The sequence below is a fragment of the Micromesistius poutassou genome, assembly GCF_964030765.1.
Source record: "Micromesistius poutassou genome assembly, chromosome: 22".
Lineage (NCBI taxonomy): Eukaryota > Metazoa > Chordata > Actinopteri > Gadiformes > Gadidae > Micromesistius > Micromesistius poutassou.
In genome coordinates this window covers 12,539,480-12,564,282 of record NC_140292.1, presented here as the reverse complement: position 1 = coordinate 12,564,282, position 24,803 = coordinate 12,539,480, and the positions used below count along the sequence as shown (strand labels likewise).

The window sequence follows — 24,803 nt, the reverse complement described above, 5'->3', positions numbered from 1 at the left end:
GAGAGAGAGGAGAGAGAGAGAGAGAGAGAGAGAGCGAGAGAGAGACAGAGAGAGAGAGAGAGAGAGAGAGATGGGGGGGGTGGGGGAGAGACAGGGAGAGAGTGGGCCAGAGGGGTGTGTTCCAGCAGCCAGACATCCTCTGGGAGCAGCGTGTAGCTGGAGGCTCCACCACACATTCCCAGAGACTCAGGAATAGTCGGGAGCCGAAGGAGAAGAAGCGTAGCGGCGACTATTAGCCACTTGTGAGGAATGCGATCGACGTTGAAGTCGAGCGTTTTGGGGACCCGGTGGTTGGAGAAGGCTCCGTGGAAGGATGTTTCACATCTTCTCTAGATCGTAAGTGTTACATGCTCGGTTTTGCTGATGGTTCTCCTCATGGGGAGCACAGCTGCACTGCTAACGGCGTCGGGATTAAGCTAACCGCTGTCTCCGAACAACTTAAAGAAGTATTCAGGATCCTCGTACTGAATGCTGGTGTAGCTTACTTCGACTCTATCGGGGTTGTTGGTGCGATTCTACGCCACCCTAGCGCGTCTCGGTGACTGCATCGGTCGGCAGCAACATCATGAAAAGTAAAGCTAAGTTGTTGACAAACTGGAGGCAGCGAGGCAGCGGGACCCTGGGACAGGTCCGGACCTGACCTGGAGATATGCAGACTGGGGCCCTGGGCGCATGCTGGGTTTGCAAAACTGTGTGTGTGTGTGTGTGTGTGTGTGTGTGTGTGTGTGTGTGTGTGTGTGTGTGTGTGTGTGTGTGTGTGTGTGTGTGTGTGTGTGTGTGTGTGTGTGTTGACACTATGCATAGTCATCACGAGGGGGGTGACCTGTAAACAATGCATTGTTAACACGTATACAGCTATTATTATTATTTACCTTAAGTTTGTTTGACGGAGGTCCTCAAAGTTTGGGGAGAGTTAGTTTGGGGTCTCAATACACTGCAACGTTGAGTTGTTGTGTATAGTATTGTCAATAAAGTCATGTTCAAGCATGCACCATCAAGAGGGGGATGACCTGAAAGCATTGCGTTGTTAGCACTTATACATCCGTTATTATGTACCTTTAGTTTATTTGAAGAAGGTTCTCACAGCTGCGTTTGGGGTGCCATACACTGCAATGTTGTGTTGTAGTGTAGTAAAGTTGGTATAGTTAGTATAGTCATGGTTGTTTCATCTTTTGATCACTCTCCACCAGGCTCCTCATCGTGGGACGGGTGGGACCGATTGAAACACCCTGTTCTGTAGCTCTGCTCAGCTCGCTGCACAAATGCATGCCTTCTTCTGGTGAATCATTTCAGAGTAATTGTTTAAGCCTGATGCTGAATGGTAGTGGAGTATGCAGCCCGAATGTCTGAGCACTTTGCTCTGACAGTTTAAAGCAATAACTCCCTCCAGCATACAGTTTCCTCATTTTCATGAAACTATGGATGGATCCGGTGCTAGTGTTTCTGTCGTTCAGTAAATAACGTTAGTTATTGTGTTATTCCCTTAATTCCCCTGTAGCTCTGAGAGGTAAGCAAACCAACAGTACCAGAGATGCCAAGGAAGACAAATGAATAACACAAAAGGTGCTAATTCATGCTAAACCTTTCATTTGTCTACGCCTGTAGGGTCTATCATTTGTGTGCGAGCAGCCCATTCTAGCATGTAGTTTAGTATTCTTGTGGACAAGTCGCTACATCGTAGTTATGTGAATAAGAGTGATTCTCCGTCCTCCTCATCTGAGAGGTCAAAGTACCCTGTGGGTTTCCTCGCTGCATTGCTGAGCCAGGCCGTTATTCAGAGTCCTGTTACCGGGCATGCCGCTGCCCCCGACACTGAATATAACCGTCTTCTGCTGGGACGGGCCGAGCACACTCATAGTGTTTGCTAATGGCCTGCAGTCACTGTGACCTTACGTTTTAGAGACTCCATTATGGTTTAGAGCAGTGATTATAAGACGAAAAACCGATGTACTCCATCGGTTTTTTCGTCGTGTTGTAGTTCATTTATTTCCTCACCCTTCTAGTGTTTAATGGGTCGGGGGCTTCACTTCCTGTCTAAACTCCAGCTTCCTGTTTGGGACTTCCGGACACTAAAGGAATGGTGGCCTATGGCTGCAGACATGTGTACGGTACCACTGTCTGGTCAACATAAAACAAGAGCTTTTCATACAATTTGTAGTTGAACACTTCAAACACAAAATACCACAGTATTTGTGTGTGTGTGTGTGTGTGTGTGTGTGTACACTGTGCTGAATGTGAGCACGGAGCAAATGTGTGCAGTTATTGCTCTTGATGAAAATGTGGGAAGTCATGTAGTGCTGCGTTGGAGGCAACCGCATGTGTGTCTGTGAGCAGAAAGGTGTTTAAATGTTTCCACTAAATCAGGGGAAGAGAGAGTGCATTCTACCACCCTGAAGGGTGTGCATAGTCTGTGTTGCTATGGCTCTACTAATCACTCTGTCCTTATATATGAAACAAAACAGGCTATTGTTGTTCCATGTGGGCCTCTTATTCACACTGTTGAACAACACTAGAGAGAGGTTGCACTTCTGCCCTTTGAGTTTGACCCCTGACCCGGGCTGGTCATTAAGACTTACTAGTTAGTCTGACCCTCTTTGGGCTGTATTGTTTTCACTACAGTTGTCATCACTGTTTGAGTCCTGGCCTCTTTTTGAGAATTAGCCTATAGCTTCACAGCTACCACATGTACACACACACACACACACACACACACACACACACACACACACACACACACACACACCGAACAAAACCATTTTATTAATGAAAGAATAATAATTAAATGGCTATACCACATTGCTGTCCAGTAAGTATTCAGAGTACTCATTAACAGGCCGCCTGGTAACAGCTAACAAGCCTCTTGTACTCTAGTATAGCAGACAACTAGTCTAAAACAAATGGCTCTAGTTGACTGTGATGAACTGTGATGTCGCAGCTGCGCATGGGGTGTTTTCCTCCCATTAGTTGTTTAAACGGCCAGCTGCTCGGTTAGGATTCCACAGATAACGTTGTGTGGAAAATGTTCCAGTGAATTATTTCCCCGTTTAGCTCTCCTACTGTATCCAAACCAGTCTGCGTGCATGTGTTTGTCATCGCCTGTGTTTGTGTGTCTATGTCTGTGGCATTTCCTGCAGCTGCAACTCACCTACCTGACCTCCGGTCACTGATTTCCCATGATGCTCTCTCTGCTGTATACACCCATTCATAACATTCAAGTGTGTCATTCAATAGATAATCCCACGATACGTGTGTGTGTGTGTGTGTGTGTTTGTGTGTGTTTGTGTCATTTGATTGCTGAGTTCAAAGATACCTACTGTATCAGATTGGTATCTTTGTGGTCTCCGTGTTTCCTTGTGTTTCAATACATTGGGCCAATGTGCTCTCTCTCGACTGCACTTGAGAATGTCTCTGCATTGAAGCAGTGCTGCATTCTTATTTCTATTATTTTATTTACCATGAAAATAGCTCACACTGGAACCACTTGTCTATAGCCTCTCCTTCTCCATCTCTCTAACTCTTTACTCTCTTTTGCTCACTAATTTCTCTCTCTTTCTCTCTCTCTCTCTCCCCTAATCTCTCTTTATCTCTCCCTGTCTCTGTCGTGCTGCCTGTGTCTCTCTCTCTCTCTCTCTCTCTCTCTCTCTCTGGCTGGCGTAAGTGCTCCTTTGTCTTGCGTACATTATGGCTGGAGCCAGCCAGGCTGAAGGGGACCGGGGCACTGTCCATAATCAGCACGGTGCCCGCCGGCCGCTAATGGCCAGGGCCGCACGCGGAAATTATTTCATTAACTTGTGTGAAGCACGGCGAGAAATATGCATATCTTAATTTTTCCGTAACCCCTTGTTCTTGTGCCTGATTTGAGTCAGTGGGCCTTGTGGAATATAAAATGCAAAATGTTGTTCCAGAAGATGTTTTCTGCTGAAACAACTCAATTGAGCAGTATACATATATACATATATGTACATATAGTATATATATATATATATATATATATATATATATATATATATGTATAGTACATTCCCCAGCAATATGTTGGGAAAGCATGAAACTGTTATCAAGGGCACAGAGCAGGTAATATCATGCAGTCATAAGGATAATTGCAAAAGGGATCATTTGAATATAACCCATCCAAAAATTCAAATCCAAAGTTTTGTTTCCAAATATTGGACTAAAGAAGGATATTAGATATACCAAACACATAAACATAGCGAGCAATACTAGTATGGCCTGTAATCAAGGAGATGTCATGCCTGTTTAGGCAATGAACTGCAAACACTTTATTGGCCACTTGTGCCTATCTAGTTACAGGCAGCATTTCAGTTTCACAGAGACACACCTTGCTCACCAAGGACATGAAGCATGTTTGCACGCTTTGACTGTTTGATAAAAGGAGCTTATGTCTATGGTGTAGCCAGACAGCAATTTGGTTTTGGCGGATGATTACTTTTTGGCACGACACCAGTGAAGACCAGTACCAGAATGCAGAACCATGTTTTTTTTATATATTTCTCCTTTTAATTCCTACAGTAGTTCAATTAGTTGAAACAAATGTGTTATTTTAAAAACCTAAAAAAGCAAAACTACATTAACATGTAGGATTGCTGAGGGCGTCAGGGTCTTGTGGATCTGTACTATCTTATAGTATAAGAATATAAATATGGTGGTTTTGAACATTGTCCAAAGTATATATGAAATAGCAAGGCAGGTCTAGTGCTATTCAGCTGCAAAGAGAAATCTAACAGGCGCCATTGTGATCGATGGATCACCAGAAAATGAAAGAGCGTCATCCCAGTTCTAATCATGTTTTTTCAATAACCAACCCGTTTCATAATGAGGTTGAGCTTTTTGCTATCTTTTGCCTTTGATTAAACATTGCAATAGTTGCTCAATAAGTTCATCATTAAAACCCTTCTTGATTAAAACCACCCAGCTTCCGACAACCTCTTATTATAATGGCGGCCACTGACTAGTGGGAGTGCCCCCTGTGGAACAACATCCTGGGGACAACCCTAGAACATGGATGCAATATTATTATGAACACTTCTTGATTGGAAAAATAAAGATAATTATAATATAAAAACAAGATGGGGGGGGGCGCAATTTGGAGCGCTGTGCGAATAACGTCTCCCCCGCGGTGGCGCGTCCAACACCGGTAACCCTGACAACACTCAGCACTCCTAAACTCGAGGAGCGAACGCCAGAGTGTACGCGAGCGGCTCGGCTGTAGCCTACAGCCTTGAGCCGTGCCCTGGCTGCCACCCCCTCTCTCTGGAATACAGTTTAGTCTGGTCTTTGTCCGTTGGGCTTGTGATACCGCCGTCAGTTATGACTCGGGCTGCTTTGTGAGCTGGCTTGTTCTGTCTCCCGTCCTCCTCTCGCGTCATGTGGAAGAGACGAGGGAGGAGTCCGCCATGCTGCTCCCCAGACGATGGGCTCTGTGCAGGGTCTCTGGATTAGATTGTAGAATGCAGCTTTTTTGTTGTTGGCGGGATGTTCTCGCAGAGTGTGATTGACAGGCCAGCGTCCCAGGCCCATATCCACATGTCAGCAGTACTGCTGCTGCTGCTACACGCACACACACACACACAGGCAAACACAGACATACACACAGGCACACACACAGACACACACACAGGCACACACACACACACACACACACACACGTACACACACGTCTCTCTGTTCCACATCACTAGATTCTGACAGGACATACACACATCTCCCCCCACCCCCCCCCCCCCCATCCACACACACAAACCCTCACACATCTGCATGCATACACCCCGCCCTCTCTCTCATTTTACTTTTGACCACTGTTCAGTCTTGTCTCTCGCCCCAAGACAAGACAGATGCTGTTTTCCATGCAGCATATTATCCACTCCCTTCCCCTTTGTTAGCCAACTGTATTTTTTCCCAAAGCAAAAACCCATCGCTGCGCCAAGTGATTGATGGCTGGTGTGCGTGCGCACGCGCACAAGTAAAAAAGGAAACAATTTTTTTTTTTTTCCGGAGACAAGGGGGAGAGATGTGATGTGTTGCATAAACATTCTGCCACGCGTTCCACAGTGCCAGCCTTACTACCAAGCCCTCGTTAATTCACACACACAGTTTAAACCAATAGGCGCTGAGACGCAGGTAGCAAACGGGTGATCAGTGACCGTGGTGACAGGCTCGCAGCGCCGCAGGTGATTGGTCGGCCTTGCCGTCGTCGGATGCGGTCTCAGCGTCCTGCCAAACCACAGGGCCAGAACCCAGGACGAAGAACTCGTAGGGTCTGTTTGTGGTTCATTGAGGTTCACACCAGGGAACGATCACTTGTTTTGCCTGGCCTGCTTGCTTCAGAGCTACATGTGTAACAGAGCGACGGTCTGGCCTGGCTAATTACATTGTGCGAATGGGTGTTTGTGTTTGTCGCCTCTGCGTGTTGTCGTGATGAGGTTCATTGTCAAGTAGCACATCGGTCGGACCACTTCATTAGTTCCCAGCGTTGTAACCATGCCTAACTCTTCATATCTCTCCAGTCCAACCAGAACAGTGCACATTGGGCTGCTATGGTGTGTCAACCGCTGCCCATCTTATCGAACTTGGAAGCCTGCTGTATCAAATATTAATACATGGCCGTGTCAAATTGTGTGTGGCAACTACTTAACCACTAACGTCAGATATTTGATAAGTCCGATAAGTTTGCAGTCCTAAGCCTTGAGCCTTGATTTGACGCTGGCTGTATCCCGTATTAAAATGTGGAACTCGTCCTTAATTTCCCTATGAAAAATCGTATGAAAAACAAAACATCATTATTCTTAACAGCGGCGGTACCTGGGGCCAGTAACCATGCATAATACTCAGGCTGTAAGCAAATAAGTCACGCTTTTTTCATTTGGGTCGCTAAGTCGAGCTTCTTACCAATAACGCTGCTGAGACTAATGATTTAGCGTTGCTGTTTTGACTGTGTTGTTCTGACTCATAGGGTTTGTTTATTTTTACCCAACATTTCACCCAAGCCCAGAAATGCTCTCATGACAGCTTATCCGTTGTGAGTGTGACAACATGGCATAGGATAGCAAGACGGCAATCTCTTTTTGGAGAAATGTGTGTTTCTGCATTTTCCCATATACATTTTCACTCGTATATTTGAATGGTATCTTAATAAAATAGCATGACCATTCATTTAAACGTTATCTTCTATCGTCTTTGAGTGGCATTATATCATTACCTCAAGGCAAGCAATAAATTATCTTTCAAAGCAAGGGGCTTGTAGGTTTTTTTGCAGTGAGATTATGATGCTGTAATAAATCCTTTATTCTGTAGATGGATGCAGTCCCTCTAGCCTTGAGGACAAAATGAAACCCCTTCAATTTCTTTGAACCCCAAACCCTAATTCCTGGAATTTGGCGACGCAACCCCGAACTCATCAACAGTGTTGATTTGTCAGAGAATCTGATAAGAAAGGAGTCATTGAGAGCAGGCGTTGTACTTGTTTAGCGGAGTTGCGTTCATTAGCAGTTGCTTTACATCCGCGCTATCGGTCCACGTTCGACCAACACACAGCGTAGCAGGAGGTTATCCAGTCCCGAGTGCCACCGACGCCTCGATAACAGGGAGGGATGAGCACTGAAATCAGATGTAATCCGAGAGTGAGGATCAGATAAACTCCCCTGGATCCATAAGGCGAGAGCTGTTGCTTTGGTTCCTGCGAGGCGTGGTCCAGACTCACTCAGTAGAACCCATCAATTTCCCCTCTCGACTCTCCCCTGGGTCTTAATCAGCTTTCTATTGAGCAGGCCCTGGCAAGGTTATACAGTGTGGCTACTTCTCAGTCTGTATTGATAGGATTAAGAGGGGGAGCCGGCGCTATCACATTACTGCTGTATCCAGCGAGAGTGAGCGGGCAACGTCCATGTCACTGAGAGTGTGTGTGACTGTGTCGATTTTCTGAAGTATGTTTTCCCAAACTAGATGCGTCATGATACGTGATTCGGCCTACTCTCGAGTATGCAAAGAAATAATGTGCGTACATCCAAAGGAAGCACCACCTGTTGAATTCCACGTATGTTATGTGCATTGATAATCGACTGGAAGAACGACAAAATACGTTATTATAAATTCCATAGCGCTCTAATTCCATTCCATTCCCAGTGTAAAGACGATAATTAAATTTGGTAGGGATTATTAAATTAAGTTGCTCTTTTTTTGCTCCTCATTCGTTCAACACTTCTTTCTTTGGTTCCATGAAATCATCTTTTTCTCTCCATTTTGTGATTCTGAGCTCTGAATATATGGCATTGGGAGCGCAGAGGCAGATTTTTGGTTGTGGTTTTATGCAAATCACCAATTATGTGAATCTGCCTTCTCATTCATGACTGCTTGGGATTTATTAACAGACACAGACACAGTTGGTTGGGAACAAATCACACTTAGCCAATGGCATCTGGAATCTGGAGTCTTGGTGAACCTTTGGATCGAATACATGACATCAAAGCAACGCATGCATAGATGTTCAGCAATGCGGCCATCGTCCTCAGTCTGTTTCTGACACTGCCCACCCGCCACATTTCTCAATGTTTTATTTCCTCTGGTGCATCTCACCATCAGAACTCTGTGGATTGCTAAGGCCTCGTGTTGGAGCTGGACCCAGGCCTCTTTTACATTGAAGGAACAAAGCCAGCAGCAGACGGATTAGTGATTAAGTGTCGAGTGAAAGGGGTGAAGGAACAGGGAAGGGCGATAATCGACCCGTGTAAACTACACCCCCTAGTGAGACCACAGGAGAGGGGAAGGAGGGAGTGAAAGACTGGAGAACCAAGAGGGAGGGGGGAGGCATAATGGAGGATTACGTAGGACAAAGGAAGACAGCAGCCGAGGATGGATGGTGTGGTGGTGGTGGTGGTGGTGGTGGAGTCGGAGGGAGAGAGGCGGACTGCAAAGGGGGTGGTTTGTAGTGCCGCTTATCTGAGGCTGAGAGTTTGGTCACATGGCCCAGCATATCGGACGGAGGCCTGCCCCGTACAGCATCAACGTTGACTTGACGCCAAGGAGAATGGACAGGGCAGTGATTACCGCTGTTTCAAGATGGCTTATCGCATGAATTAAGCGGGTGCAATAGAACACAATTCGCTTGCCGCATTTGCTATTCATGTATTCACCCCCTGCACACCCGCATTCCCTTTAGTGCCCCCACAAATTATATTTTGTTTGATTGATATCGAGAAAGAATGAAGATAAGAGAAAATACCGAAAATGCTTTGCTTAAACTTCTTAGTCTTGTCTCTAGAAAAGTCTTTTATGTTCTGTCAAGAGCCCGGCCAAAGGGCCGTCTCATTAGGGCTGCTCGCTGTACTGTAAAAGAGAGCCTCGCTGCTCTTTGTCAGTTGGTGTTTCCAAGCGTTTAAAGAAAATCGAAAGAATCCATATCTACCACTGCATACAATTCAGAAGTAATGAATGCATTTTGCATACATTTGAATGCACGGATGTCTTTGTGATTGACTCCTGGGGGTTTAAAGATGCAGTGTTGTACCCAGACATTTCTATTTCTGTTATGTTTTATTTCTCTTAAGAAGTTTCCGGTGTCTAAGAGTTCTACCTTTCAAAGCTTACCTTGGTGCACAGTATTTGTTCCACTGTAACCCTCTAGGAGCGATGTGGTATTCGAAGCATTCCCTTGTTTTAGTAACATGTGGCAAACCCACCAGGGTCTAGAAACCGATGCACCCTGATTGGCAACCGCACCTATTGGAGAGACGGGTAAAAGCAGCTCCTCATGTGGCCTTGTTGTGCCAATCATCCTTGACAGTGAAGCCCAAGCATCTGGTTTGGTTTGTTTGAAGAAGCATTTGATAACCGTAACACTTTCATAAACTGTATCCATTTCAAACGACACTTGTCATCGCTGGCAATAATACCCGTCTCTCTTCTCCGGCTTTCCTTTTACTGTTCTGCCCGGTAGCCAGCCAGCCAATCAGGGAGCAGTGCTTACACCTCCAACAGCTGTGCTTTGTAATAGGTTAGAATCTCCTGAAGCTCCCATTCATACATGCTAAGTTTTCCCTGGAGATCCTTTTGTGGGACTACTCACGCATCTTTAGTGGGTGTAAATGGCAGAAGAGGGGGGATTTACAAAGATAAGGGGGGAGCTAAAATCAGGCCACGGCCCGCGTCTCACTGTGATGAGCTCCTTTTAAACAGAACTGGTTTACTGTAGCGGAGACGCAGCCTGCAGTCACTAATCTGGCATTATGGCTGCTGCCTTCTGCCTGGAATGTTCTTCATTTGTGTGTCCACAGAGCACTTAAGTACACATGCACAGACACATAGGATTACCACATGGAGCCTCCACAAAGGGCATTATTAAGGGACTATTCCCCCTCATTACAATGCTAATTGGCCCTCTGTTTCGCTGGTGGTGCCGGTGAAGGCGCTGCTAATGTTTATGCGGCTAACCGACTGCTATTTGCATCCTTCTGTAGCCTGTTTTGCCTTCTTGGAGATCCTCTATCTCCACTCTCTTCGTCTTCCTCGTCTTCCTCGCCCTGAGTCAACCACGCGGATGGCTAAATATATAATGGACGTGTTTTTGCAACGCCCACAATATGAAGAAGAGCACAATGGGCAGGGCTGTGATATGATTTAACTCAATAAGGAACCTCGCCTCACAAACAGGAACCTAGACATTTTCCTTATTTCGTATCGCCGGGTTGTTTTTTGTGCGCAGCGGCAGGGCTTAGTCAGTCGAGGTCAGGAGTTCACCTAAATCTGGGATGCTGACCAACCAAGGCTATCCAGCGAGGTTCGTTATCAAAGGCTGCATTATACCTCGTGATAGGCTGTACAATAATAGACGACAGTAGGGATACTTTTTGGTAAGCGTCTTGCCACACAGCGAGTGTACACATTTATTAGCATCACATACTTAGAGATATACATATATATATATATATATATATATATATATATTCTCAGAATAAGCAATCAACGTGCTTACACAAAGACACTTTTTTCATTCAACTGAATGGTTTGACCTTAATGTCAGTTCTGTCATTTGGCGTTGGACATTACTGGACACTGGAATAGTGGATCATACCCGCTGGTTTGTCACTCGCACACATCTGGGAGATATTCCTCCTCAAGAAAGGGCCGATGTTCAGTGTCCTGCCTTCCTTAGAGTGAGTCAGTGAGCATCAGTCCGCCGCTGTGTCTGCGGACACGTGTGCTAATATGGCAGTGGGGCTCGTCCATCACACTCAGAGGCCTCCTCCCCTCTCTCTCTATCCTCCCCCTCTCTCTATATCCTCCCTCTCTCTCTCTCTCTCTCTCTCCCCCCACTCCCGAGTCCCCCGTCAGGAGAGAGCAGAGTGGAGGAGATCATGAGATCCACCAGGCCGTGGCTCTCCCTCTCTCCCTGGTTCTCACACATTCTCTGTCGTCTCTCCGCACCGGCCCTGCTAATGCAGCGCATATGCTCGCTGTCTACGTGGGTGTGTGTGTGTGTGTGCGTGCGTGTGTGCGTGCGTGTGCGTGTGTATGTGTGTGTGCGTGTGTGTGTGTGTCTCCCTCTCTCTCGGTTGCTCTCTCACTGCATCACCTTCTTCAACCCGTGCTTGTAAGGGATGACTCAATGTCTCTCGCTCTCTCTCTTTCTTGCTCTCATTCAATCGTTCTCTCTATCCATCTGTCTGTCCCTCTGTCTGTCTGTCCCTCTGTCTGTCCCTCTGTCTCGCCTTCTGTCTGTCCCTCTGTCTGTCCCTCTGTCTGTCTGTCCCTCTGTCTGTCCCTCTGTCTGTCTGTCCCTCTGTCTGTCCCTCTGTCTGTCCCTCTGTCTGTCTGTCCCTCTGTCTGTCCCTCTGTCTGTCCCTCTGTCTGTCTGTCCCTCTGTCTGTCCCTCTGTCTGTCTGTCCCTCTCTCCGTCCCCTCTCCTCACCCCCTCCAGGCTGTGTCTGCGTGCAGTGACTCAATGTCTCTCTCCCTCTCTCTCCCCCCCCCCCCCCCTCTCCAGATCTCATCTGATGACGAGGCTGAAGGAGTCTCGGTCCCACGAGTCGTTGCTCTGCCCCAGCGGGGGCGTGGAGGCGCTGGACCTCAGCATGGAGGAGCAGGTGGTCATCAAGCCCGTGCACAGCAGCATCCTCGGCCAGGACTACTGCTTCGAGGTGAGCACCGCACCGGGAGCCGCCGCTCAGCAGCCACCAGGGTTACTGCACCCCAGGGGGATTCAGAGGCAGTGGCATCACGGAGCGGGCAGGAGTTCAGCTTCTTGCGGGAGGACGCCCACCTGTAGGCTGAAGACGCCGGGTGAAGTGGCTAAGCCCTGTTCGAAGCCACTACGGGTTGTTAAAATGTGCATTGTTTAGACGTGCGCCCAGTGCGCTCAGTAAATAACAAACGGGAGTTAAGATTGTCAGTAATACGGCAGGTTTATTTTCCTTTATAAACCCATTCACCGGCAATAACGTTAACTCATTATACACTTCAGTAACAAAAAATAACAAACCAAATTGCTGATCACGATCACACAAAGAGCAGTCGAAAAAACAGTTTGCTTCCCAATTAACAACACCTGTTTCTCTGTTTCCTTGGGTTAAATGACCTACTTTGGCTGACACCCAACACAGCCCCCTAGTGGTATGGAGCACAAAACATGAACACAACTGAATAAAGGAACATGGCTCCTACACTGGGGATCGAACCCTGAACCTTATTAGGCTTTGAGTTGAACGTCCTGCCCACTGCGGTATCCTGCCCATACTGAAATAACCAATGCACGCAAGAGTATGATGAGCGTCACCTAAAATAGCGGTGCTTGTTTGGGATGTAAATCGGGCTTGGTGCACTGGCATGGCGTTGACCGCGATATTTCTACTCTATTTGCATCTCCACTTCCCTGTTCTAGATGGCCAAGATAGCGTGGCTGTCTTGGAGTGTAAGTCTTTATACGTCCCAGGCCGTAACGTTTCCCACACCTTCAGGCGTCGGTGAGCAAGAGTCCGCCCTTGAGTGTTCATTAAAGTCATGATGGTTAGGATGGAGCCCCTCGCAGTGAGGAGAAGGGAGACTCACAGTTCTGTAAACCTAATGCAGAGCACGGTCCTCCCTGGCCGGGCAGCGGCGGGACGTGAACTAGCACAGTTCGGCTGGGTAGGTGAGTAGGAGGGGTTTGGGGGGTGAGTAGGAGGGGTTTGGGGGGTGAGTAGGAGGGGTTTGGGGGGTGAGTAGGAGGGGCTTCAAGAGGGTTGCTAGTACGATTCTTGTGAACAAAGAGAGCGGTACGGGCTGGCCACCGGTATTGTTTATTTGTGGACTTTATCGGTTAAAGAGTATGACTTTATTGGTTGCATTGTTGAAATCACTATCGGTCAGCAGTGACTACCGATACGTCCCGGTGAGCTGGAGCTAGGAGCCGGTTGAGATGTTCCACACTGCGGCGTGAAGGGCCCGCCCCTGCACCCGCAGCAGGGTGCTTTGGAGGAAAGCCTGACTTGACTTTTGAAAGGGATCAACCTACATATGATATATCCAGCAGGGCCAGCAGCAGCAGCAGGCTGTGTTTGGGCTCTGACCGCACCAGACACAACACAGTAACACAGCGCCGGCGGGTTAAATATATCCCCCCGCGTTTCTTCTGAACACGATGAGACCGCGGAGAAGCCTTTCGCATATCTTGGGTGTCACACAGTGATTGGGACGGCTTCATGGTTATGGTTATGTCTCTCTCGGTCTGTTGCTCTCGCTCCTTCTATTTATCTGTTTGTCTCTCGCTCTCTCTCTCTCTCTCTCTCTCTCTCTCTCTCTCTCTCTCTCTCTCTCTCACTCCTTCCATTTATCTGTATGCCTCTGTTTCTCTCACTGTGGTTCTCTCTCTCTCTCTCTCTCTCTCTCTCTCTCTCTCTCTCTCTCTCTCTCTCTCTCTCTCTCTCTCTCTCTCTCTCTCTCTCTCTCTCTCCCCCATGTGTTCCTCTACTTATCTGCCCAGGAGACCGTTGCAGCGGGTTTGTTGCTCCTCCAATTACGCTATATAGTCAGTCATCCTTTTAAAGGCTGCCAAGTCAACAGCCTAGCGTGTCTGTGTCTGTGCGTGTGTGTGTCTGTTTGTGAATCTGGTCTCCACGAACTTTAGCTACCTCTCTTCATCATTGTCCTCTTATCCTCGTGGCACAGCAGTAGCGGAAGCTTCCAGAATGACAAATTAATATAATTTTTTTTTTTGCTTCCCCCTCAATGCCTCAATTTCTTGGCCTCATTATAAACAAAAGCTTGTTTTCACCCACACCAGCCAGGCTGGCGTTGTGTGGCATGGCGCCACGAAAAGAGTGAAGCGGCAGAATCTGGGGGTCGGTGGTCTATTTATGTCTTGTGTGTGTGTGTGTGTGTGTGTGTGTGTGCCATCACCAAATCCCCCAGAATGCAGCAGAATCCCTTCACCGGCGTCTCTGCACTGCGGCGTGTAATTAATTCCCGATGTTCGGTCTGCTGCTGTGATTATACCCGTCGGGGAAAGAGGACAAATCATCACGCACACACATAATCGGAACGCACATCAGCACAACAGCACAACAGCACAACAGCTCACCTGTCGCCTTGCGCCACTCCGCAGGTCACCACGTCGACGGGAAGCAAGTGCTTCTCGTGCCGGTCGTCGGCAGAGAGAGACAAATGGATGGAGAACCTCAGGAGGGCGGTGCACCCCAACAAGGTAAGAGGGGAGAGAGAGAGAGAGAGAGAGAGAGAGAGAGAGAGAGAGAGAGAGAGAGAGAGAGAGAGAGAGAGAGAGAGAGAGAGAGAGAGAGAGAGAGAGAGAGAGAGAGAGAGAGAGAGAGAGAGAGAGAGAGAGAGATGGTAGGTCCACCACTTGTAGAGGCCCCCACTCACGGCAAACACCGTTGGAGTCCATTCAACGCTGACCCAGTAGCTAGACCATGGGGAGGATTCTCTGGAGGGTTGTTTAAGGCGTCTACTGGTGGAGCGTACCAACAAGCAGGTGGATCCTTCCATCATACACCTGGGGGGGACTCCGCCCACGTCTGAGAATGGCACTATGGGGTTGATTTTTGAAATGGCTTGTAATGGCTACACCCTAACACCCTGGTAATATAGGGTTAGCCTTAATAAAACCCTAGCAAAAGGGTTAGTGTAACGTCACCCTAACCCTTTAAGAGTTTACAGTTCTGTTTAGTCAGAGCCAGTTCATTATAATCTCTCCTTACACCTGACTTTAAGTACTTAAATGTTAGAGATTGACACATTTTTTTTTCCTTTATCACACCAACCTGTTCACAGTCAGGAGAATGTGACAAAATGTGTCTTCCCTCTTCCTTCATCGACATAATACTGAACATTAATTCCTTGAAGAACTTTGTAAATGTCATTCCTGGCTGTTGTGAGGACGTTAAAGGGCATGTCGTTGCTGCTGATGTACAATCTCCCTTTTGTACACGAGGGGAAATACGCACGTTTCTGATTCCTTCACAGATCGTCATAAACACTGTAGTACTCTAGATTAAGGCACACGAGATTTCCATCATCAACATTAGCACCATATTAGCCAAGAGGTAACTAATGTGCAATCCTTAGCCTTTGTGTGCTTACAGTAGCCATACAAAATGCATTAGGCTGTGATTTAGTCGCAATTTGTTTGAAATGCTGCTTCTGACCTGGTATGTTGTAGTGCACCATAACAAACACTTAGCAGTAATTACACCTGCACTATGTAACTTTTATCCACTGCTGCTATCACTTGAGCACAGATTGTGTTTTTCTCGTGCTGTTTCTCTCTGCAGACCAAATTGGTCTGGAGAGGGAAATAGTCTCTGTGGTGATTAAGGCGTGGGTGGATGTGCTCTTTATTATTTAGACATGTGCTATAATAATGTTTCTGAACAAAAAGTTATGGCGGCTGTGAAAAGGTAGGGAGTACACTACTGTTTTTGTAGTGGTGTAGCATAGATATAATGTGCAACAATGTGCGTGTATTTGTTTGGGATAGAATATAAATTAAAAATGTTAGCGCTAACATAAAAATGCTATTGCTTGATGTCAATTTAGAGACTTTTATATTTTCCAATATGTGTAATTGTCTTGATAGATTTTATGAATGATAAATATGGAGGGATTTGGCAATGGCATGAAGAAGAACTTTGTTATTTGTTCAAAACGATAAATGTTCATATACACAAAGAAGGAAAGCGATATAGAGTCTATGGGCAGGCTCTCATTAAAGGCCTTTAACTGGACTGCTTTATGTCTCAATTATAGCGGCCAGCATTCTGTTTAAAAAGGAAATAAGTGCATATGTATCTCTGTATAAATCTCTGGGTATTTCCGAATGATGGACTGAGTAGCCTAAGGCTTCTGACTCCAATGCCAAGAACAATAAACGCCTTCCTTTTAAGTTCTGTTTTACCCCCATACAGACACACAAACACACACACACACACACACACACACACACACATACGCATGCACGTGCGCACACATGCGCGTGCACGCACACACACACACACACACACACACACACACACACACACACACACACACACACACACACACACACACACACACACACACACACACACACACACACACATTCAGACCCTTACACATGCACACGGACATGCAGGCGCACACAAACACACAAACACACACACAACACTAACCCGACGACGCGTTGGTCTCCCATCTCAGCCACGCCCTCACCCCCTTGCCCTCCGCCCTGCAGGACAACAGCCGGCGCGTGGAGAACCTGCTCCGCCTGTGGATCATCGAGGCCAAGGACCTGCCGGCCAAGAAGAAGTACTTCTGCGAGCTGTGTCTGGACGACGGCCTGTACGCCCGCACCACCTGCAAGCTCAAGACGGACAACGTGTTCTGGGGCGAGCACTTTGAGTTCAACAACCTGCCGGCGGTGCGCAGCGTCACGGCGCACCTCTACAAGGACACGGAGAAGAAGAAGAAGAAGGACAAGAACAACTACGTGGGCCTGGTGGTCATCCCCACCGCCGCCGTCACCGGCCGCCAGTTCGTGGAGAAGTGGTACCCGGTGAGCGTGCCCAACCCGGCCAAGGGCAAGGGCGCCTCGGGGCCCATGATCCGCATCAAGGCGCGCTACCAGAGCATGAACATCCTGCCCATGGAGATGTACAAGGAGTTTGCAGAGTACACCACCAACAACTACATGCTGCTGTGCTCGGTGCTGGAGCCCGGCATCAGCGTCAAGAACAAGGAGGAGATGGCGTGCGCGCTGGTGCACATCCTGCAGAGCACGGGGAAGGCCAAGGTGAGTGGAGGTGGCCGGGGGTGGCCGTGGTGGCGGTGGTGGTGGTGGTGGTCGTCGTGGATGTAGGAGGAGTCGGGGCTTATCAGAGCGGGGTGTTAATGCATCTCAAAGGTCTGCAGTAGGGCGTTCATGTTCACCGCGGTGTTCTGTCCTTGATGGACACGCCGGTGTTTTTATCACAGCGACCCGTCTACAGCATCACTTCCCCGTCTTCCTCCCCTGTTTGTTCACACATCTCTGGCTGTTCTGGCCTTGAAGCTTGTTATCAATAGGGATGTGAATAACTCAAATTTTTCATGGTCGAATAATCAGTGGGTGGTATGAACGAATAATCGATTATTCGATGTGTGCCGACATTCACAAAGGCAGCCATGGATCATCGGCAAGAAATCACTTAATATCTTAAACGCAAAAAAACAAACTTTAACAGTGATCAGTGTTTGTGTTGTAGTAGTGCTACAGAACCAACATTAGTTCCGTCCGTTAACTCTTGTTTATTTGAATGGGAAAAAATGTTAACGGTCCAAATGTTGAAAATCGACTTTGACCCTCAGGAACGAATAATCGAATAATCGAATATTCTGACCCATCCCTAGTTATCAACATGTTATACTCATAACATGTTATGCTAATGGTACTTGCTTGTTATCAACATGTTATACTAATGGTACTTGCTTGTTATCAACATGTTTAAATACCATGTTATACTTATGGTACTTGCTTATCAACATGTTATAGTCATTGTACTTTGTATGAACATTGTACTTGTGTTGTAGGAACATGAGTACATAAGTGATGAGATTATGGTTGAAAACCATTCCTTAACAACATGTTTTGGAAGAGGGTGTTTTGCGGTCAGCACTATAGCAGAAATATCCATCCTAACCCAGAGGAACCTGAGGTGAGCCAAAGCATTGCCTCCATGGCCCCCCCCCCCCCCCGCCTATGAACTTCTGACCCGCAGCGCTGACATTCTTGAGGGCCGGTCGGAAAACTCACGCAGGCAGGGGGTTTGTGGAGCCGGCCGCGCGGCCCGCTCCGTCACAAAGAGACGAGGACGATAGCCCCGCTGGGGCCTCCCGGCCCCGCGGGGCCACGCCGCTGCATACAGATGCACGCCGTGCAGGCAGGAGGTCGTACGTAGTGCAAGCGCCGCTGTATCCTCCTGAGACCACCGTACCGCCTCAGACAGGCCCGGCGCAGGTTCTCCCCCCACCCCCCCCCCCCCGCCCCCGCCCCGTAATGGAACAGAACTTTTCGAAGTCGTCCACTCAAGGGCGCTGTGCTCCACCCCGCTTGTGTCTCCCGCCGTTCCTCAGTGTGCGCACGCGTGTTCGCATGTGATTCTGCTGCGTCTGCAACGCGGAGCACACTGCACCTCTGGACGCCGTGTGCTCTGCCGCGCTGTCGAGGGATAATGGACGACTGCGTTCAGGTCGTACCGACTTTGTCCATATTGCCTTGTATGTTTGCTGTCTGCCTTGTCACCAGCCAGGGGAGTTGAGTCCTGCGCCAAAGCACACTGCCGTGTCGGGCCAGTTTGTGCCTAACATGGACATAAGACCCAGCGCTGCACCCACTGAGTGCTTTGCTCGCTAAAAAACAAAGATGGATCTAATTCCGTTTTTTTTCGCACTACAAATATGAGGAAAATTGAAGCAAATCTTTGCTTTGGGCTCTAGTCGGGCACAGTACAATCTCTCGCCAGCGGGATTTAGAGCTCTCTGTATCATGAATCTACTACGATTATAACGCCATTTAGGAGACACCTTTATCCAAAGCACCCTACAGTGAATTATTTGTCAGAGTGGTGAGGCCCCTTCTGCTCTCCGGAAGGGCGCCCGCAGGGTACACTGTGAACCGTTTCATCTGGGATTCAAAGACCCTCCCTGCTAGAGTCAACCACCACCTCCCGGGATCAGTGCGGTTGATGATGGCAATCCAGAGCCTGGAACCGGGTTCCTATCCACACTGGGGTGAGCGGATACCGCCGAGCGTCGGGCCTGGGAATGGCGGGGAGCTGCTGGTTCATTGTAGACGACGTCTCGGCTCATTGTCAGTGAGGTCCGCCGAGGCTTTGACACGTTTCTAATTCCTTTCACTTAAATATAGAACACCGGGCGTTCTTTCTAAAAGTTCCGAACCTTAACTTTTATCCCCGCACAGAGTCCTCCTGGGCTCGCTGGTCTTCTGTCTCACCGCCTCTCGCTGCCACTTAACCATTAAAACCATGGACACAGCAGAGAGATTGTTTCATGGTCGGTGCCAGGAAAGGACCATTGTCTCCCAGCAAATCCGTCTGAGGCACAGCAGGGCCCTAAAAGGGGGACATTTATTTTTAAGTTTGTATGTGATGAATTAAAAAAAAAAAAAGCGGAAGACACCGGTGTGTGAATCACAGGCTTTGGCTGAGTCATCTTAAGGCCGAATCATCTCCCAGAACTAAGTCGAGATGAACTGAGGAGATATGAGCTGGGAACGCACGGCAAACTCTCTGCGCTCTCTCTACCCCTGTCATTAAGGTGTCATTAAGGTGTATTGGATTACCTCGATGGTAACCCACAGTCACCGTGTATTTTCTATTTGTAAACGCCACTGAGGATTGGCTGTGCCCGCCCGGTGTTGGTGCAAGGCTACGCGTACGTACTCATGCATAAGCACATATCTATGTCTATAATTGACATGTGTACAATGTTTCTACTGCTATTACCATAGCAGTAAAGGGCTTGTTGATCTACTATCGCCGTACGGTCTGCCCTGATATGCCACAAATATGAAGTATTGAGTATTGTAATGCACATCCACAGTGAGACGGCCCACTCTGAGTTAAACCTGTTGAGCATGACTTCACTATGAAGAAGAGTCCATTGTTTCATTCATATAGTTTCACCCTTTGCTGTAAGGCAATGTTACATTAAACTACATGACATTTTTCAGCAATTCTTGGTTACAAAGTGTGATCTCTCTGACCCCCTGAGAGGATGTGTGTGTGTGTGTGTGTGTGTGTTGCCCCTCGGCCCATGTTGCCATGCTATCCCAGCTCCGCCCGTTTGTGGCGTGCAGCTCAAGCTTTGCTCTGCACATTGTTAGAATTAATTAGCGGTATAAAGGTGGGGAATGGGTTTCTAATTACGACTCACTGTGCCGGGCTTTTAGGCTCGGCTTCACTCTGTCATTTCAGCAGCCATCACCGGATTAATTATATACCCCGGATAGTTTGCATCGGTGCACTCTCTCAGCTTTCTTCACTCTCTCTCTCGCTCCTTCTATTCATCTGTCTCTCTGTCTCTCTCTCTGTCTCTCTGTCTCTCTCTCTCTCTCTCTCTCTCTCTCTCTCTCTCTCTCTCTCTCTCTCACTCTCTCTCTCTCTCTCTCTCTCTCTCTCTCCCTCTCTCTCTCTCTCTCTCTCTCTCTCTCTCTCTCTCTCTCTCTCTCTCTCTCTCCTCTCTCTCTCTCTCTCTCTCTCTCTCTCTGTCTCTCTCTGTTATTTTGCGTCTCTCCAGCCCCTCTCTCTTGGCCTGGTGCATCCAGAGGCCGGCGTTCTCTGAAAAGATGTCATTACTGCTTTCCGTGGAAATGTCTTAACGGCTTTGTGTGTGTGTGTGTGTGTGTGTGTCTTGTGTGTGTGTGTGTGTGTGTGTGTGTGTGTGTGTCTGTCTGTGTGTCTGTGTCTGTGTGTTTGTGTGTGTGTGTGTGTGTGTGTGCAGATGTGTTTGTGTGTGTGTATGGGAAGCAGCACTCCACAGATAAGACAAGCATGAACAGACGCACACGGATACACACACACACACACACACACACTATGTAAAAATATCTATGCACATCTCCAATTGCAATCAGCCATATACCATATTGTTAAAATGAGGAAAGAGAATTTCCACACAAAGACAAAACAGATCTACATATCGGTCTATCCCTCTTATTGTCTTAAGTTTCTGTCTTAGCCTTTAATTAGATATGGATTAGTGTATAAACTATACATAAACCCTGGATATGCATGAATGTTAGTGAGCATTTCCCCCCCACTTTAACCAAAGGTTTCTATTACCTAACATTCAAGGCTGTTTATGTTAGTCATGGCTATATCCATAGCACACATTTACAATGGAGGTATGCTACGGATATAGAGGGAGACGATAGAGGGGGAGGGCAGAGTGAGGCTGAGGGGCAGAGGGAGAGAGCAGTGGGAGGGAGAGAGCAGTGAGCGGGAGAGAGCAGTGGGAGGGAGAGGGAGAGAGCAGTGGAAGGGAGATAGCAGTGAGCGGGAGAGAGCAGTGGGAGGGAGAGGGAGAGAGCAGTGGGAGGGAGAGGGAGAGAGCAGTGGGAGGGAGAGGGAGAGAGCAGTGGGAGGGAGATAGCAGTGAGTGGGAGAGAGCAGTGAGGCTGCAGCCAAATACTGGCATGTCAAAGTACAGACGCGCACTCCTCTGTGAAGCCTCGTGTGTGAAGGCAGCATCAGATGTGGGTTCATTTTGTTCAACTCGGCATCTTGCGCAGACTTTTCTCTCTCACACGTTCACAAGCACACACTCACACACACACACACACACACACAGACACGAACGAGGCCGACCTAACACAGGCGACAAACACCCCATGTCAGCCGACAACACTAGTTGGAAGGCAGGGATCGGGATAGAGACTTCCCCCTCTCCCCTCCTCTCTCTCTTTCCTGTTTTCGTGGTAAATAACATAGCTGTGTGCCTGAGGGATCCACCACTCCCATTTCCAAGCTCCCTCTCTCCCTCTCTCTCCTCCCTCCCTCCCTCCCTCCCTCCCCTCTGTCAGCCTAATCTGACCCCATCTCTCAGAGAGAGCTGGCGGCGGTAACTGTAATGCTAGCCATCAGTCTCCCTGGAAGGATTTACCACTGGAGGGTGGAGGCTTGAACCAGTAGAAAAGGAGAGCGGAGAGGCTGGCTATGTGTTTACCCCCTCCCCCACCCTCCCCTCCCCCCCCCCCAGGGCCGCGCTGGGCCGCAGGCTGGAAGACCAGGGCAATTGATCAGCCCGATTGTTATTCCAATGCCTTTGGTTTAGTTCCCCTGCTATAAACCCGGCGGGTTCGTATTGCTGTGAATCATCTTGCGTAAGAATCGGTCTGTTGCAATTGTTAAGCACAGATTCCGTGTTTCTTTAATAAGGTCATCGGAATGATTATCTCTCTCTGCTGTATTTAACCACGGCATGATTATACAAACGTTTTACATTACGGTTACACTTGACTTCATAGGTTAGATGACTTTAGATTACGTATATTAGACTAGATTATTTGAAATGGCATTATTGAGTTACATTAGATATTATTATATTAGATTATATTAAACTATTCTAGATATTATACAAGAGTAGATTATATTTCACTAGATAAAATGAGATTTCCCTGGAATATATAACATTACATTAGATGACCTCATCATGTATCCAGTGCTCTGATAGGGCAGCACTTCTGGAGGGTGGCACAGAGCCAGGACAGGAAACCAGCAACTGAAGGGGCGGAGCTATGCCTTGTTTCCTGTTTTGTTACGATAGATATTCAGTAGATTAAACTTTCAGAGGGGGATTAATTGAGTGTACATCTACAGTAGATCTTTAGTTGCCAGTCCACTCAGTGTTGATCTGAAACCTTTTAAAATTGTACTAGTGCCAGACGAGTTCATGTTTGTTCTTAATAGCCAATCACGTGCTCTCAAGATCTCCACCTGCCTCCAGCAAAACAACAAAACACACCTTTCACAAAGATGTGACGAATAACAATTAAGAAATGAAATAAATGTAATTAGAATATATGGGCGTATATTAGAGAAGATAAGACTAGGTTAGTTCATTAGGGAATATTAGTATATCATGGATCAGGCACGGTGCAGTGGGAGCGTATAATATCAGCTTTAGCATTAGCATGGATGACATCATCCATGCTAAATGCATGCATGTATTTAGCATGGATGATGTCATCCATGCTAATTACATACATGCATCCGTATGAACAATTCAGTGGCGAGCCGCAAGTAAAGGCTGATGACTTGCGACGGAGAGCTACATCGGGGCCTCCCGGGGAAATGTTTGTGTTCACTAACGAGCGGACCATTCACTAATTTCCTCAGTCGCCCAATTAGCCTACTTTAGATGGATGATATATTAAATTATCAGATTATTGTCTCGTTCACGCGGTTTGTGTTTAGTCACAGTGTGAAGGACACACTTCATTAGCTAAAGATACACACGCTAAAGCAGACTGTCGCCCTTTTTAGCACTAACATATTCTAGTCAGAAGATTGGATGAAGCCGTTTACAGCAATCAGCCGTTAACACTGAATTAATGAGATGAATAATGACACAATATCCATCAGTCCATTTCTTTTCATATATATATATTTCTGTCCGCCTCTGTCTGGCTGGCAGGATGTGGTTATGCGATGGTGTTCCTGTCCTGGGTCATGATTCAGCCCCCGCTGTCAGGGGTTCTCATCGGGGGGGGGGGGGGGGGTCAGCGTTTCACCCCCTCATCGCTCGGCCTGTGGACTCTTGAGAGGATCGTATCACATCTCTCCTGTCACGCTGCAGCACTTTGTTCTTGGAAAGGTCTTCATAAGGCAGAAGGACAGAACAGAGGTGGGCGTGCTAGTGCTAGAGCTAGTGCTAGTGCTAGTGCTAGTGTTAGTTCTAGTGTTAGTGCTAGTGCTAGTGTTAGTGCTAGTGCTAGTGTTAGTGCTAGTGCTAGTGTTAGTTCTAGTGTTAGTGCTAGTGCTAGTGCTAGTGCTAGTGTTAGTGCTAGTGCTAGTGCTAGTGCTAGTGCTAGAGCTAGTGCTAGTGCTAGTGCTAGTGCTAGTGCTAGTGCTAGTGTTAGTGCTAGTGCTAGTGCTAGTGCTAGTGCTAGAGCTAGTGCTAGTGCTAGTGCTAGTGCTAGAGCTAGTGTTAGTGCTAGAGCTAGTGCTAGAGCTAGAGCTAGTGCTAGTGCTAGTGCTAGTGCTATAGCTAGCACTAGCAGTAGCACTAGTGTGCTAGTGTAAGGGCTTGTTAGCCGAGGCAGAGATGCCTGAACAGTGTTTGAAACGCGTTGTTGTGTTCTGGCGAAGAAACTCTGGCTCTGGTCCCTCCCAAACCGCGAGCTCCACAGCCATCCTTAATCGGGCATCCTTCTGCTCTCGGTGCCCTGATAAGGACAGGACGGGGGAGCTGTGTGTGTGTGTGTGTGGGAGGCTGTTAGGGGATACGGAGCTGCTTTGGCTACGGCGGTGGAGACTGGAGGTGCTTAAAAGCTGGATTATAATTACAGTGACATTTTCCTGCCGCACAAAAAGAAGAAGAAGCCGATTGTGTTGACTGGGGGAGGAGCCAAAGACAGCAAGATGTCATCTGCTCCTAGACGTGTGTGTGTGTGTGTGTGTGTGAGTGTGTGTCGTGTGTGTGTGTGTGTGTGTGTGTGTGTGTGTGTGTGTGCCTGTGTGCCTGTGCCTTAAGAACATTCATCACCAGTCCAGTGATTTGCTCTACAGCACTTCAGGCCTGATCCTTCTGGAGATAAACACAATGTC

The 24,803-nt window shown here is 47.7% G+C and overlaps 1 protein-coding gene across 1 annotated transcript in view; it reads left to right on the top strand.

Annotated features, from left to right (window-relative positions):
• Positions 1-133: 133 nt before the first annotated feature.
• Positions 134-24,803, top strand: part of dab2ipb (DAB2 interacting protein b) — a gene marked incomplete at its 3' end in the record, with an annotated part of 50,238 nt that continues 25,568 nt past the window's right edge. Inside the window, 4 exon segments of the mRNA XM_084486816.1 lie at positions 134-336; positions 11,996-12,149; positions 14,591-14,689; positions 16,712-17,269. Of these exon segments, the coding sequence (XP_084342942.1) occupies positions 314-336; positions 11,996-12,149; positions 14,591-14,689; positions 16,712-17,269 (834 nt within the window). The 5' untranslated portion in view covers positions 134-313.